Raw genomic sequence first — 17,654 nt, forward strand, 5'->3', positions numbered from 1 at the left:
TTATTGAATGTAAAATCTGGGAGGCTCACCCCAGACATGAAGAACTGGGGTGGCAGGAGACAGACAGAGAAATCACACAAAACACATGCCTGCAATGGGGCCATAGCCGCATGGGTTTAGGAGATTAGGGGGAGGCTCACACTCTGCATGATTCTCTCTCTCTCTCTCTCTCTCTCTCTCTCTCTCTCTCTCTCTCTCTCTGTGTGTGTGTGTGTGTGTGTGTGTGTGTGTGTGTGTGTGTGTGTGTGTGTGTGTTTCGAGACAGGGTTTCTCTGTGTAGCTTTGGAGCCTGTCCTGGAACTCACGCTGTAGCCCAGGCTTCCCTTGAACTCACAGAGATCCACCTGCCTCTGCCTCCCGAGTGCTGGGATTAAAGATGTGCACCACCGCCGCCTGACTTCGCTGCATGATTCTTTACATATGAAATTCTCAGACTGGGAAATCCACAGAAAACGAAAGAAGAGCATCTTACCAGAGGCTGAGGTTCCCAAAGGTTAAAGAGAAATAGATTTCTTTTGCTTAAGCCACCCATTTGGTGGTGCTGCACTGGAGTGGCCCTTGCAGCCTAATGAGGCGGGTGGGGAAATGGAGGCAGTTGACTAGTATGGGGAGGCTTCTTTGGGGGTGCTGTGTATGTCCTAGAAATAGATATGCAATGATACTCCTTGTGCAATGTGTGGATGAGCTTACCACACTCAAGTGTATGCTTTAAAATAGTGCACTTATGTGAAAGTGTACTGCACACTAAAAGCAAACCACTCCGGGGAAGGAACTCTCGAGAAGACCTCAGGAGATCGCGTCTCTTTTGAAGGAGAAGAAGCCTCCACTCTCACGGAGCAAGGTAGGTGATTGGGTTGCGGTTTCTATTTTTGTTTTGTCTCTATGTGTGTGTGTGGGGGGGGGATGCATGTGCACAGAGTACTTGTGAAGGTCAGAGGACAACCCTGGGTGTGTCCTCGGGCATCCTTACCTTTTGTTGGAGGCAGGATCTCTCACTGGCCCGGGACATTGCCACATGGGACACTCTAGCTGGGCTGCTTCCAAGGATCCGCTTGTCCCCGTCGCTTGTCTGTCACTGGGATCTTAGCTGTGCATCACCACATCTGGCTTTTCACATGGGTTCTGGGGACCTGGACTCAGGTTATCATGTCTGCAAGGCCAGCCCTGTACCAAATGAGCCACCTTTCCAGCCTGAGTTTTTAGAAATATGTACTTGTGTATTAGGGGGTACTACAGCACGTGTGTACAGGTCAGAGGACAACTTTTGGGAGCTGATTCTCTTCTTCAGCCACGTGGGGTCTGGGGATCGAAGTCAGCTCATCAGGCTTGGAGACAGACACACTTCCCTGCCAAGCCATCTCTCTGGCACTGGTGTTACCTGTTCTAAAGCAATGCTGTGACTGACTTCTGGATGGGAAATTCAAGGAGGTGGAGGATCCTCAACTCTTCAGGGATCCTAGGACACTCAGAGTGGAGCATTTCTGGATAAAGGGATGAGGTATTGGGGGAGGGGTGGGTGTGTAAGGAACCTGGCTGTTGGGGTGGCAGGTAAAGTCACAGGGAAAGATCCAGGGTCTTTGGGGGCTTTTTTGCTTTTCTTTTCCCCTGCCTGTGGGTGAACACACTAAAACTCTAAAAGTCCTCGGTCTTCTCTTCCTGACCTCTGACCTCTGGTCAGGAGCTACGTGGGCCAGAGCCCTTGTCATCGGCCTGTCCTACCAATGCCACTCCTAGCTTTTTGGAAAGAACTGAAGAAAGGAAGAGGAAGGTGGTGAAGACAGGCAGGGGCCATATCCAGAAGGAGCACAGAGATGCGTGTGGGTAATGTAGATACCCCGAGTATTCATACAAGACACTCCATTTCCCAGGCACTGTCCTGCACATCCTCTTAGACTGTCATTTTATTCTTATGAGTTTTGTGAGTTAGACATTTGGGGTTTCCGGTTGCAAATAAGGAAGTCGAGGCTCAGAGCAGTCAGGGATATGACTTGAGTTTCCTAGTAATAGATGGCCGAGGAAAGAATTCAACACAACCAGTCAGTTGATGGGCTGGTGTATGGGAATAGGTGACCCGCTGGTGGCAGGGGACAGGCTTCATGATGGAGCGGTGAGCCTCTTGAGAGCCGAGCCCAGTGGTCTCCCATGATGATGACCAGCATCCAAAAGGATGCCGTATGTTATCATGTTGTCACTGGGGTCCCACACCCCTCCGCCGCCTCACATACCCATGGGGCAGCTCAAATGGATGGCTCCAAGGTCGGGTTCGTTAGAAGAGGTAAGACTGAGACTGGACCAGTTCAGAAATCAGCCTAGGGATGACAGTCAAAACCAGGATTTCATGAGGCTCTCTAAGCAAATCCTGGAGGTACATGTTCAACCCCTTTATTGTGCATTTGGATCAGAGCAGGCACTACACTGGGGTCGGGGGAAGCCCGGGAGGACTGTGGCCACAGAGATAAACACACACACACACACACACACACACACACACACACACACACACACACACACACACACACACACTGCTCTCCTCCAGGAAGCAGTGAGGGGTCAGTGAGAAGCCAGACGGCAGCTGTAGAGTGCATAGAGAAAGGCGATTATGAAGGGAAGACCTTAGTCTGTAGCCGAAGAGGGGTTTTCCCCAGGAAGGCGCCTGGTGGGGAATGTGTACCAAGTGCCTCTGAATCCTGTCGTCAGCAGGGACCCCTCCCAAGTCCCACCTCTGCAGGGCTCTCTGCCTTCCCAGCGGCAACATTTGCAAGCTGCTCTGTATATGGCCGGGCTGGTTAGAGGGATGCACTCGGTGGCTGCTAGCCACACTGGCCTGGCACCCAGAATCACCGGGTTCTTGGACAGAATCATGCATTAACGATGGACACATCAGACCCATTCTCCTAAAGTCCCTGTCCCAATCCTCTACTTTCCCAGGGGCATTCTCATGAAACACATGCTTCCGACATCCCAGAAGAATGACTCCCAGTGTCTTGGGTACCATTCATTCACTCATTCGTTCATTCACTCATACACTCATTGACTCACTTGCTCACTCACTCATTCACTCATACACTCATTCATCCATTTATTTAGTCAGCCAGCAAGTCCACAATCAGGGCATCTTGCTATGTATCAGTTACCATGGTAACCCTGGGTCACAAAGGTGACTAAGACAAGCACTGTCTTTACCTTCACGAAGCTTTGCTCCACTGGCAGGCTGCAACAAGGGTATCTGAGATCCTACAGGTCACAAAGGTCTTTGACTTTAACAGTTTGGGTACCACATATCCTGTGGTTCCTGCTAGGGAGGGAAGAAGTGGTTCTAACAGAGAGAGATGGAGCAACGTCTTCCTTAAGAAAAAATGATCAGCAAGTTTTAAGGGTTTTATTATGTCCCTTCTATACCAGCACGGGCTGGCTCCATGACCCCCTTGAAGGGGAACCTTGTAAGGATGGCACTGTGCCCAACTGAGCATACACAAGTAACTCCAATAGCTGAGGCCCATAGCCCTCCCTGCGTGATCAAGCCCCATCACTGTCCTTCCCTCACAATGCTACCATTTTCGGGAAAGTTCATCCCTTTGTTTAGCTGCTGGATACGGACTGACCTGTCCCAGGAAGGCTGGGTCAACCCCGTAGAAACTGGAGCAGGGGGTGTTCTTTAAAGACCCTTTAGTGACCCCAAAGAGTGCTCATTTTCCGGAAGAAACCTTTGCAGAGCTTGGCCTCCTAAGAAATCTTTCTGGAAAAAACAGGCACCAGTGGCCCCCACGGTGGTCCTCTCTTTCCTGGAGAATGCCACCTGCTTTTGCAAGAGGGCACAGCTGGATCCAGCTTCTTCCCGGGCTCCTTACCTGGTAACACATTCTCTCTACCCAATAGGGGCCTTCCGCCTGGCCCGGCCAGTCCCTCTGGCCCTCGGAGCTAGGGGAGCCGCACACCCTCCCTGCCTCCTGATCTGGCAGGGGGAATGGAAACTTTCGTGGAAAGCACTTGAGCTGACGAATGCTCCCAAGTCAGAATGTTGACTACTCAGGCCCTGACGACCAGGGCTCAGGATGGGGGGGAGGGTTTTCAGGGGAGCTCTCCTTCACAGGGTCAGGACCTCCTTCAGGCTCCTCCCACCCTTTCCACAGACCCGTACTCACCAGCTCCGTGGGACCCAGAGTGAGCTGGCCACTCAAGAAGCCATTGTCTCCCACACTCCCACAGTACTCAGCAAGCCCGGTCCTCCCCCTTTGCCAATACATGTCACGTCCTGCTTTCCCGTGCCCCATAGGTGGCTACGAAGCTTGCATGGGGCTCCGAGGAGTTGGACGTCCAGAGGATTTTGCTGTTTTGCTTGAGACCTGGTTATGGTTGTGGGATTTTTTTTTTTTTTTTCTGTCAGCTGCCTGTTATATCAATCACGGAGTCGGGATCTATTTATAGGTTGGGAGTACTGTGTCCTTAGTCACAAAGAGACACAGACAGGGGACTGTCAGCTGGTGTTGGAGGAGCCAAGCAAGGAGTCATCAGCGTCTGGAACACCTGAGGGTAACCGGTCCTCACTCCTGGCAGCCCCGTCCTCTAGCCAGCCCCACCATGTAAGTAAGCTAACTTCTGTCACTCCTCCCCGGACTGCCCTGTGCCTCCTGTCCCTCTCCCTACACACCCTCCTTCTCTCCCCTGCGTTCGCTCTCTCTTTTTAATGGATAAAAATATCTCCCCACGCCTGTTCTTTCATCCTGATTTCCGTGCACTAAAGCATCCATCCCTGCGTGGCCGAGAGGTAAATGCTGCCTCTCTCTGACTGTCATGAGAAGGTCAGAGGGTCTCCACGTGGCTGGGTGGGATGGTTACCCGAACTCATTTGGAATCGGTGGGCTCCCTTTGGTTTTTATTTGTTTTTCGTGGAGAGAAAGTCAGTAAATCAAAAGGGCAAAGCAAAGTTCACACGCGGCTCAGTGGGGTGGTTATGTCTCCCAGCGTGAAAACTTTCATTTGTTGGCAGCTCCAGCATTTGGTGAGCGAGCGAGGTGACGGAAGGGGGGAGGCTGGCTTCTCAGGGGTTTCCAGGGTGATGATGGAGGGGTGCTGACAGACCCGGGGGGCACCCTGGGAGCTTTCAGGTTCAGCTAGAGTCATGGCAGTGCCAATAACTATCTTATTTCCAGCACCTCCAAGGAAAGGGGACATCCTCCCCCCTCCACCCCAGCCTTCACAGAGTGATCCTACTTTGCGAAGTGGAGGTGGAAGCTGTCAACCCTTTCCTTGCTGGCTTGGGCTGACTCCATTGCTGGGTGCGTTTTCTCAACTCAGGAAGGAGTTAGGGAACTTGGGTTAGGAAGAAAAAGTATCAGACGGTGATATGCCAGGTGTCGGGGGCTTCGCGCCCTTTGTTGGGGTGGAAAAAGATACCAGTTTTGTCAAAGCTGGGCTCGGTGCACACGAGGTGGGTTGACTCTGCATATCAGGTGGCTATGGAGCATCCACGCCCCCCACCTCCCGCCCCCACCCCACCCCACCACTGGCCTGAGTCTTATCTGCCTGCCATGAGCTTCACAGGGAGCCTTGGAACTGTAGTTTCTAGATACTTCTGGTCATATTAACCAGAATTCTTGCATTTGGGGAGAGTGGCTTTACAGCATTTCTGGAAGAGAAGGCCTTAAACTTAAAACAAAGCAAAACAAACAAACAAACAAAAAACTATGTGTTGGTATTTAATGTACACTATGTACAACTTTTTAAACAGACTTCATTCTTTTTACAATGAGTTTCTATTTGCTTATGCATTGGTTACCAGATGCTATATTGCTAAGGACTACTTCTAGATTGGTTTAGGGAAACAGTATCCGAGCAAAAAAAAAACAATCCTTACTTCCATTTAAAAGCATTAAACAAAGCAAGTCAGCCTGAATTGTTTTTGATTACAAGCAGAATAGGTCTGTCAGCAAAACTGTTGATGAAAGTTAAATAACATGCAGACTCACACATATGCTTCCAGGGGCAATTCGAGCTCATTTTCATTTTAACTTTCCGTCTTCTTGGCTCCTTATTTCCACCTGCACTTTGTGTTGGGTTATTAATATCTTTAATTCGATGTTGTTGGGGGAGGAATGGGATCAGGAAGGCAAAAGAAAGGAGAAGGTGAATTCTACATGTTCACCAGTGGGAAAACACAGAACTCAAGGAGGTGGCCCGGTGTGGTGGCACACGCCTTTAATCCTAGCACTCTGGAGGTAGAAGCAGGTGGTTCTCTGTGGGTTCGAGGTCAGCCTGGTTTACAGAGTGTTTTCTGGGACAGCCAAGGGCCACTTAGAGAGCCTCTGTCCCAAAGAGTGAGAAAAAGAAAAGGAAGGAAGGAAGGAAGGAAGGAAGGAAGGAAGGAAGGAAGGAAGAAAGAAAGAAAGAAAGAAAGAAAGAAAGAAAGAAAGAAAGAAAGAAAGAAAGAAAGAAAGAAAGAAAGAAAGAAAGAAAGAAAGAGGGTGAATGTCATTGTTTAAGATCTAGTATCAAAATCATGTCTAAGAACCCAAGGAAGGGGAAGCTGGGTATACTGTCCGTGTCAGGTTATTGTTATTTCCTATTCCAAGGTCTCTGTTTGACAAACCAATCCTGCTAAGCTTTCCCTGCAATGTGCTGGGGTGGGATTTTGTGGGTTGTTGTTAATTAAGGCTCGTGTGAATCAAGTGATTGAGACGTTGTGCACAGAAATCAGAGTGGTCCACTGTTTGCCAAGCTGAACTTTCCGGTCTTTCTGAGCTCGGTGGCTTCTAACAGGAAGCCTGACAGTTTTTAACCTTTTAGCACAGGAGCCAATCCTTTCCTCCCCGCCAGCCCCCTCCCCCATGTGCACACTGAGGCCTGTCTGGGGGGGACTCGTGACTAAGGTAATGGGGAAGAGTCTTGTGTTCTTGTTAGCGTTCACGGTCCAGAGGGGAGAGCGTTTGTTGAAACACTTAAAACAATCCACCCTTTCCCTTGACCTGAAGATATGTTCAGACAGGCTGGGGCTTGCTGGGTAGCATGATGGAGACCTCGGCTTTGATGTAGGATGTGTTTTCTCCCCCGTTGGCTTCCCTTTGGGGATGCTGTTGGGGGGAACTTCAGGACATTTGCATACAGCCTCTGATTACTTACTTTCTGCTTCAATAACCAGTAATTTTATGTGGTCCAGGCTCCCATCAGACTCATTTTCCCCCCTAACTGATTTCTTACATGCAATTGGTCACGGAGCCGTCTGTGACTTCATGTGGGCAGACTCTAACACCATCCCCGGCATCATCGCTGCCCGTCTCTGTGCGGGTCAACAAGCCCTTGCCCATGTGCGTGCGCCGCGGTTTCCTGTGCCCTCCCTCCATGGAGCATGCAGAAATCCATCCTGACCTCTTCCCAAACTGGGGACAATGGGGCCAACGAGCAGGTGCTTTGGAATGCTGCAGGCTCAGGTGCAGGACCGTCAATCTCCAGGAAGAAGGGATGGCAAATGCCAGAAAGTACTCCCCTGATTCCAACAATTCGGGGAGTTGAGGCCTCTCCAAGTACCCCATGAATAAAACTGGCAGCTGGCAGGAGCTTTAAACCAAAGACCATGGGGTAGCTCTTTCTCCCCACCACTGCCGTCCCACAGAATCTCTGTCCATCTCTTTATCTCTATTTTTACAATTCATTATCTATCCCCTATTTTTTGCCATCCTCCATCCCCCCCCCCCATCCCTTCCCTTTCCTGAAAACACATTTCTATCTGGCACAGAAAATAAACTCAGATTGTGGGTAGTTATGTTAATCTAATTCAATCCTCCGAGGGTTAAGAGTGAGATTCTGATAGTAGAGCTGTTGAGGGCTTTTTTGTTAATGGCTTGGGGATTACATCGAGTTAAAGGCTCATTTCCTAATCAAACAGAGAGGGAGAGAGTGATTCCGAATATTTATGAGTCTCCCAGTGAGAGTTTAAACTTTCAACTCCAAAAGCTGGGTTTCTGCGGGAGGAAAGAGTTAAAACCCCTCAGGGCTGCTGGGGAAAAAAAAAAAAATTAAACCAGTTAAGTCATCAGCATTTCCAGGCAGCTGGAGAACTTCTGGGCTCTTCAAAGTGGAAGGTGGGGTGGAGTTGTGGGGAGGGGAGCGGGGTTCACAGAGTGGAAATGGAAACTGCGGCCAGAGCCAGCTGAAGGGTTCCGACAGAACCCCAGGGCAGGCTGGACTGCTCAGTCCTCCAGGGGCTCGGAGGAGCTCAGCGACTCTGGATTCTCAAATCAATCTCTTCCTCTAGTCTGGAGGTAAGAGTAAGAGACAGGAGAATGGCTCTATTTGCCATCCAGCATCTGGAGAGTTCCTCTTGTTCCCCTAGGCAGCTGCGGAGGATCAGCATCTTGCCCTGTCCCTGGAACAGGGGCTTCCTTATCAGCCAGTGCCTGTGATCTCCAGTTGGGCCCTGTTGCTTGGTTCTCCCATTCTTCCCTCCTCCCCCAGGCCCTCCAAGCCTCTCTGGCTCCCTGTACCAGGTGAAGGCAGGTAGAGAGCGCCCTGATCTCCAGCCCGAGAAAGTCAGGAACAACTTGGCCAAGGTTGCATCATATCAAGGTCAAGCTGAGGTCAGGTGTCCAAGCAAGGCTCCTTAGCATCTCTCTGTTGGTTCTTTGGAGCTCAGTAAAGGAAGGAGAAGGCAGAGCCACGTGACTGCTGAACAAAGCCTGGGTCCCTCCTGTGAGGTTTCCTTCTCAAGTCCCTGATATGGGCATTCTATGACACTGTCTTTTCCTCCGTCACCAACCAGTTGGACGTTTCCTGTTTCCTTAACTTGGATTCCCTGCCACTCCTCTTTTCTGAAGACAGCTGACTTGCTTCCTGTGGGATCTTTGAGCCGCTGTCTCCAGGGTACTGGGCACTGATTTCTCTTAATGCTTCATGTGTGGTGGCCCGTGAGTCTTATTCAGGTGGTCCTCATGTACCCTCAGCACCTTTCCTGTGAAGTTTTCCTCTTCTTGGGGCATTCACTCTCCATGACTCCCGTCTCTACTGCACTCAGGTCCAGTGGGATGACTGTCCTATGTGACCACATCACTAGACTTGGAACATCTATGCCTCTGCTAACAGCTTGGAGCTACCGTTAACAGCACATGCCCAGACTCAGACGGCTAGGACTCCAACGCCGCCAACCGCCGTTCTCAGTGTGAGACTGGGGTTGCTGGACCCACGTGATCTCGCTTACCCCCTTTCCTTGGGATTGAATCTGCCTTCCAGGGAAGACAAATTGCTCAAGCTCTGTCCATACAATGTATACATCTTTTTTTTTAGCTCAGTGCAGAGCCCTGGCGTCTGTACATCTTGGGATTTAGCCCCAAGCATGGCTTGTACATCTCCACAAAGAGCTGCTTTACCTGGTGTGTGGTTAAATGGAGTCTTGAGTCAGCAACCCTTCGGCTGTCCCTCTAGTAAACACCCCACTGGGAGCAGAGCTCAGGGGGTCTGGTGCCCTTGGACCTGAAAAGAACTTGGGGTTCTAAGCCACGGTGAGAGAGCATGGACCTGGGGTAACATTGCTCAGTCAGGGACAGGTCTGATGCTCCAGAAATCCATTTTGTCCACCCCCTGGGCCCTGGTTCGTATGCCGGTGAGAAGTGTGGTCCTTGGGTCTCAAGACCCTCCTGCATCCTTCTCTGTTCCTGCTTCTTGGAGGCTGGTTTACAGTGTTACATACAGAGCAGGCTGGGTAAGCCTGGGTAAAGCTAGCACTCCTGTGACTACAGGGCTTCTCTTGGTAGGACTGCCTTAACAGATAGACTCTAGAGCCAAGTGGGTACCACTCTAGATTCTCCAAGGGTTGTCTTCTTGTGTGATGCTGCCATCCCCAGAGCTCTGGATAGGTCTCTGTGTGGGGACTCCCTGTGCCCCAGAGCAGTGGGCTCAGCTCTTCCTTCCCACGGAAAAGCCCTCTACTGGCTGGTTGAAGTGGGAAGTCTTGACCTGGAAGCACAATGCCGCCCACACTTGCAATATGACCTGGGTTCCCCCTCCCTCCTCCCTCCTTTCTGCCCTAGTAGCAGAGATAACTGCCAAGGAAACATCTCAATTGTCACGCCTCCCTTTCAGCCTCCCTATTGAAGACCCGGAGTACCTGGTACCGTGCCCAGCACACGGTAAATGTTCAATGAACGCATTCGAATGAATTACAGAATCTCCCCCCTCAACGGGGATCACAGGAGGAGTGAACTGAAGCGTTGATCATCCACCTAGAGCCGTGGTTCCCAACCTTCCCAATGCTGCGGCCCTTTAATACAGTTCCTCGTGTGGTGTCCCCCAACCATAAAACCATTTCCTTGCTACTTCATAACTGTAATCTCGCGGCTGTTATGAATCGTAATGTAAATATTTGATATGCGACCCCTGTGGGGTTGTGGCCCACAGGTTGAGAACTGCTGATCTACGTGACCAACTGCAGCAGCTCATGAACCACTGACCATGGTCCTGGCTCCAGCCCCTTCCCTTTCCTTCGAGAGAGAGAGAGAGAGAGAGAGAGAGAGAGAGAGAGAGAGAGAGAGAGAACGAGAACCAGCTTTTCCCCAGGAATTTGATATCAGGTTTAACTGCTGACCTGGTGCGTCTCTTCCACCTCTTCCTCTGCTTTGTCAGGCTCTCTCCTCTGCCCTTTCTCAACAGTACCTGCCTCCGCGGGCTGTTCAGACTCTGTCAGGCCTGTTCGGGTCCCAGGGGTACACATAAGAGGGAGCCCTTCTCTCTGAAGCCTTGCAGAGTGTCTGCTTCCATTAGCACAGACAAGGCCTTGAAAGGTGGTGGGCCACGGGCATCATTCCAGGTACTGGATGACCCCAACACACCACACACACACACACCCCAGAACAGCATCCCTGCAACTGTGGGGGAAGATGGGATGCAGAACCCTGGGCCACTGAGGGTTAATGATAGCTGTGAAGAGCCTGGGCATCTCTTGGGGACCGGTGGCTGGCTGCGGCAATTGATTAGCTTGGGCTAGTGATCTTGCTAGCAATATTCTGGAGTAAAAATTCTTGCTGATTAGGCTCTGTACGTGGATGTATGAGTATGTTAGGGTTTCCGACGAGGAAGGGGCAGGATAAGACAGCCCAGGGTGGGTTGCTTTTGTGCCAGTCTCAGGCAGAGCCCCCCTGTCCCTTGTATTTGTGAGGTCAGGTAACAACTGTGTGCTTGGTGTATGCACAACTCAGTTTGGGGGAGCAGGCCGAAGAGGCGCACGGCATGTTGTTATTGTTGTTGTTTTTACCTTTTCTTTGTGGCCTCCTGGGAAATTATATGATATTCAAAGGACACTGAAGGGCTGAAATGATGCGGAGTGGATGGTGACATCATTCATAGTTCCAGAACTACAGAGATGGTGACGGGGGGGGGGGTGTCCCTGGGGCTTGTTGGCCAGCTAGCCTAACCTAATCAGTGAGTCCCAGGCTAATGAGGAACTAATGAGGAACTGTTTCCAGAAACAAGGTGAATGGCATTCTTGATCAACATAAACACACACACACACACACACACACACACACACACACACACACACGCGCATATTCACAGCATTGTTGACCACTCGTGCCAGCTGGAGAGAGGCCCTGGGTCTGTGGGTCCAGAATGCGGCTCCCTTGCTTGTGAGAGGAGGGCGGGCAGGAGGTCGCCTAGGCTCTCTAGTTTTAGGTGGTTCATGTTGAGAAGCGACGGTCCTGATGAACCTGTGCCTGTAACACAGCCAGTCACGGTAGGTCAACTAGCCCGTGTCCCTGTCGTCCGAAGCCGTGGACCCAGATGTGGCATTGCCTGGGCCTTGTGGATTACCTATCATTTTTCTTGGCTTGCTTTTCTCCCCACTCTCATTCAGCACCCTGGAGAACTGCTAGGAAAACTGTTCAGGACTACCTGTCCAAACCCATAGATCCAAACATTTGAATATTTGTCTTTAAGTTCACAGAGGCTATAGTTCCGTGGCTTGATGGGCCTCATTTCTCCCCCCCACCCATCCAGTAGCACCCATGCTTCCTCACACCTGGAGAGGTTCCCACACCAGCTTCCCATCTACTAGCCGTCCTTGGCCAGCAGCTGAATGAAGGGACAGAGTGGCGTTTCAGGAGGGAACTTAGTCAGCCCTCGGGGACATCAGCAAGTCTGAGCTTCTCCATAGGATGCTTTCTTGGCCTGCCGATTGGGGCTGTTCTCTGCTTTGAATCTTCTAAGAGTGGTGAGAAACTAAAAAAGTCAGAGAAGAAACAGCCCCTACAAGCGGGAGCACGTAACAGTTTGGGATTAACCTATCTCCCTATACCGTGGCCTCTGAGGCGATATTTGGGTAATCAGTGAATCCCAGGCTAATTCAGAGCCACACAAGGCTGTCAACGTTAGGTTTTATTGTCCACTGGACACAAGCTAAAGTCACCCGAGGAGGAGGGAACCTCCACGGAACACTTGCCTACAACAGACTGGCCTGTGACCACGTCTTGCTGATTAATGCATTACGGGGGTCACCATCCCTAGGCAGGTGGGCCTGGGCCATGGTAAGAAAGCTCCCTGGTGGTGAGCCAGTAAGCAGGGCTCCTCTGTGGTTTCTGCGAAAGTTCCTGCCTTGACTCAGTGGTGCATTGTGCCCTGGCAGTGACCTGGAAGCATAGACCAAGGAAACCCTTCCCTCCCCCAGGTTGTTTTCTATCCGAGTTTTATCACAATGACAGGAAACGACCTGGGACCAGGACCTGCCTTACTCATGTCCCACCAGCCATGATGATAGACCAAGTAGCTAGCGGTCTGTCTCACCCCGAGTCTCAACATCTACAGATGGGTGAGGAGAGCACCTCCTCGATGGAGAGCTGAGGACCACAGGAGACACGTGAAAGTCCCCTGAGCAGTGCTCACTGGGTACTAAGTTCTTAGAGTCATTGTGGTGGGGAAGGAGATGACATGTTGGCTGCTCTAATCAATTTCCGGGGCCCCTTGCCAGAAAGGTGGAAAGAGGCTGTCAAACTCCCTACATTCCTTCCAGAATCGTCCTGGTCACTTTACGAAGATCAGGGAAAGTGCTACTGTTGAGATGGTTTCAAGACATGCCTGGTTCTGCACTGCATATGGCAGTGTGCACTGGAGGACTGCACATGGCAGTGTATGCACTGGAGGACTTCCCATGGCAGTGTGCACTGGAGTACTGTGTATGGCAGTGTGCACTAGAGGGCTGTGCATGGCAGTGTGTGTACTGAAGGACTGTGTATGGCAGTATGTGCACTGGAAGACTTCGCATGGCAGTGTGCACTGAAGAACTGTGCATGGCAGTGTGTGTACTGAAGGACTGTGTATGGCAGTGTGTGCACTGAAGGACTGTGCATGGCAGTGTGTGCACTGGAGGACTGCATGGCAGTGTGCACTGGAGAACTGTGCATGGCGGTGTGTGCACTGGAGGACCGTGCATGGCAGTGTGTGCACTGGAGGACCGTGCATGGCAGTGTGTGCACTGGAGGACCGTGCGTGGCAGTGTGTGCACTGGAGGACTGTGCATGGCAGTGTGTGCACTGGAGGACCGTGTATGGCAGTGTGTGCACTGGAGGACTGTGCATGGCAGTGTGTGCACTGGAAGACTGTGCATGGCAGTGTGTTCACTGGAGGACTGTGCGTGGCAGTGTGTGCACTGGAGGACTGTGCGTGGCAGTGTGTGCACTGGAGGACTGTGCATGGTAGTGTGTGCACTGGAGGACTGTGCATGGCAGTGTGCACTGGAGGACTGCATGGCAGTGTGTGCACTGGAGGACTGTGCACGGCAGTGTGCACTGGAGGACTGTGCATGGCAGTGTGTGCACTGGAGGACTTGCATGGCAGTGTGTGCACTGGAGGACTGTGCACAGCAGTGTGCACTGGAGGACTGTGCGTGGCAGTGTGTGCACTGGAGGACTACGCATGGCAGTGTGTGCACTGGAGGACTGTGCATGGCAGTGTGTGCACTAGAGGACTGTGCATGGCAGTGTGTGCACTGGAGGACTGTGCATGGCAGTGTATGCACTGGAGGACTGTGCGTGGCAGTGTGTGCACTGGAGGACTTGCATGGCAGTGTGTGCACTGGAGGACTGTGCATGGCAGTGTGCGCTGAAGCTGTGTGCAGATGCACAGTTACCTTTTTTACCATAGCTTTTCTTGTGTTTTAAAATTATAACACATTCACCTCATGTCTCCCTTTCCTCTCTCCAACCATTTCCCTCCCCCCCATTTTCTCTCTTTCAAAATCACGGCTCCTTTGCTTTAGTTGTTGTTGTATACATACACACAGACATAGATATTCCTAAATCTATACATATAACCTGCTCGGTCCGTATAGTGTTACTTGTATGAGTTCCGTTCTAACCACTTGGTCTTGGATGACTCTTAAATATGGAAATATGTATGGGGTCAATGATTGGATTGAGAGATGCCTAAGTTACTAAAGGTACATCTGTGTGAGCATTTCCAAAGATACCAGATCATGGGGGGTTTGACCTAACCAATGGCTTAATGCATTGCTAGAATCACAATCTGGATAGACTGTTGGGAAGTTGAATTGCCAGAGGGGTGCCTTTACAGGGGCCCCGGTCCCTTTCTATGACTTCTTTCTGCTTCCTGGCTACCACATGGGGAGCAGCGTGGCACTCCCCAGCCTTCTGCTATGACGCTCTGCCTCTCCAGAGCTCAGAAACAGCAGAGCCAGCCAACGGCCGACTGAGGCCTCTACACCCACGAGGTAAAGCACACCCTTGCTCCCGTGTGTCATTTGTCGGGGATTTTTGTCACGACTAAAGGTCTGGCCGACACAGTGAGCATATCACTATGTGGGGCTTGGGCTGATCTGGCAAAGCTTCTCACCTTTGTGTGCCAATCTATGCTTCCGCAGGCCATGGTATATGGCTGCTGGTGTGTAGCCGTGAAGGCGGCAAACGATTTGCATAAGTTGCCTTGTACGTCTGTGAGTCCAGGTCCCCACAGTGCAGTTTCTGTGGAGGGCCAATTCTGTGAAGAGTAACTAAGGGGGGATGGCTTGTTTCCCACACGTTTGATGGGACATCTTCTGGGAGTACTCTCAACAAGGAAAGAAAAATGGGAACAGGGAAGGGCAATTGCTAGCGCCTAGGGGTGTGGGGGTATGGGATTTGTGTATTCCAAGGAACTGCAGAAGAACTGCCATCACGCTCTTAAGGGAAAATTCCAAAGCCAGGCTTGTGGCCGGCCTGCGTGTCTGTGCGCACGTGTGCACGTTCAGGGTATTGTGGTCAGCCATCCATGACTCTTCTTCCACATCTCAGGCTGAGAGTAATCTGGAAGGAACGTGTAATTACTATTTACTCTGGGGCACTCAATTGAGAACACCCTCATGTAATGGCTCGCTAATTCCACCTTCAGCCGCCCATCTGCTGTGGCTCCTTGGGAAGCAGGGAGGAAGCGTCACTGTTAGCTCAGAGGAAGGGATCTGGAGAGGGAAACTAGTTCCTGTGCGTTCAGATGTTGCTCGTGGGCCGCAGATATACACGGATGGCATCTTTCTTGGCAGGCTCTTAGGTCATATCTCTGTTGTTGGGCCTGGGCCTTTCAGAGTAAGGCCAGCTGTAACCAATGATTAGGCCCTGTTGGACAGTCATACTGATCAGGGAATCGTAGTTTTAAAAACACCTTAGAGACAGGCAGATACCATTTCTACAACGATATAAAAATGTGCAAAAGAGGTGGCTCATCATCTAGGGATGAGACAAAAGATGGGCGCAGGGGTGAAAAACACCACCCACAGGAGAGTAGGGTAAACATCTGAGGCATTCTGTACCCACCTCTCAGGGGCACCATCAGTTTTGGCTTCCCCAGACACCTCCTTTGCTTGCTTTCCTGACTTATTTTGGGGAGAGTTTTCTAATCATTTAAGGTGGGGAATGTAGGGAGAGGGAGAGGGAGAGAGAGAGAGAGAGAGAGAGAGAGAGAGAGAGAGAGAGAGAGAGAGAGAGAGAACATAAGCGAATGCATTATAATTAAACCCATGGAATTTGTTTGCTAAAAATACCAGAAATATTACCTTGAAATGTGACCCTCGACTGCCGTCGCTGGGCACTGTTGTGGAGGCAACCAAGCTGTGTACGGAAATAAAGCTGAGTTTTAGATCACCATGTTGAGCAATCACTTACGTTAGCTTCCAGAAGCTACCGCCTGGTGGCTTGTCCATGCCGCTCGTCCCTCTCGGCCTCTGTGTCTTTGTCCATAGAAAGGAAGTGTGGATGGATGGTCAGCGCCCAAGGACCTCTCTGCATCCTGCTCTGAACGTCTCTGTCTCTCTGAGCAGGGGAGCTCCTGTATCCAGGGGTAGGGGTTCGGTTGCAGGGATAAGGGGCCTACCTCCCAGCAGTGTCTGGTTGCGACAGGCACCCAACTGACTTTGCAGGTACCGATGAAGCCACTGTGGTTGTGGCACACTGTGATTCTAGCCCTCAGGAGGCTGTGGAAGGATTTTGTGAGTTTGAGTCCGGCCTGGAGCATGGAGTGAGACCTTGTCTGGGAGAAGAAAAAAAACAACAACAAAGTGCCTGTGGAATAAATGGTACCAGCTTCCCACCCCAATTTCACATAGCTGAACCACAAGCGCTATAGGCCTAGCTAGTTGGACTTAATGCCTTTGGCTTCTTCCCAGTAGACCTTCAGGTCAGGGACAGAGGTTCTTGCTTTTGTGGTTTAAAAGAGAACATCTTTCAGTACTGATATGTAAATTGAGCTGTGTGGAAAAAGCCCGCTCTCGGGTTGGTGAGATGGATCAATGGCTAAAGGTCCTCCTTGCCAGGAAAGCCTGGCAAACTGAGTTCAAGCCCCGAGACTCACATGAAAGGTGGGAAAAAAGAACCAACTCAATCTACAAGTTGTCCTCTAACTTCCTTACGCTTGCTGTGGTCCGTGTGCCCATGCCGACTGTGGGCAAAACATTCACACATGCAGTAACCATAATAATAAATTATAGTAGTTAAGAAGAATTGAACAGGTAAGTAAATAAGCCTGGTGCACGCCCCGTTTGGGAGGGCTAGCTCCTCCCTGCCATGTCTAGCCTACACGCCTGTGCTCCCGTGCCTTTCTGGCCCCTCTCTATCTTACTCTATTAAAAGTATTACACTTGGAGACACGCTAAATAAAGAGTCCTCGGAGTAGAGAGCGTGCCTCATCCATTTTCTCTGTCCCTATGTGCCCCTTCGTAAAGATTACCTCTCCGTTTTTACTAAATGGCCTTGATTTTTATCATTAATCGCTGAGTGATAATTCCTTTTTCCGTGTCTAACTTATTTCTAAAATATTCTCCCTTGGGTCCTGCAGTCTACTTTTACTGGTTTCCGGGCCTCTTTCCCCCGTCTCTGCCATTTTAGAAGTCTCATCAAGAGATTCCTTCATATGTTGGACCCTTGATCTCCGGCCTCCTCTCTTTCTCCACTGTATTTCCCAGAAGAGCGGCTCTCGCGGTCCGACTTGCGCAGTTCAGGGGGTCCTGGGTCTCTGTCATTTCCATACAGGGCCTGGGGACATGCTTTGTTCTCCAGCCCCTGAAACCTCAGCTTTTCTTGAACCTGCCGTTTTCACGCTGGGGGGTGAGGGTGAACCACATCATAAATTCAAAGTCTGAAAATGTCTCTCTTCCTTTTGATTCATATTGTGAGCTTTCGCCAGTACCCACAGCC

The 17,654-nt window shown here is 50.8% G+C and overlaps 1 protein-coding gene across 1 annotated transcript in view; it reads left to right on the forward strand.

Moving 5' to 3' along the window:
- Positions 1-4,102: 4,102 nt before the first annotated feature.
- Esrrb (estrogen related receptor beta) overlaps positions 4,103-17,654 on the forward strand; it is a 166,527-nt gene continuing 152,975 nt past the window's right edge. Inside the window, exon 1 of the mRNA XM_028876219.2 lies at positions 4,103-4,580. Coding sequence (XP_028732052.1) covers positions 4,579-4,580 — 2 coding nt within the window. The 5' untranslated portion in view covers positions 4,103-4,578. The remainder of the gene's footprint in view (positions 4,581-17,654) is intronic.

Source organism: Peromyscus leucopus, chromosome 14 (genome assembly GCF_004664715.2).
Source record: "Peromyscus leucopus breed LL Stock chromosome 14, UCI_PerLeu_2.1, whole genome shotgun sequence".
Classification (NCBI taxonomy): domain Eukaryota; kingdom Metazoa; phylum Chordata; class Mammalia; order Rodentia; family Cricetidae; genus Peromyscus; species Peromyscus leucopus.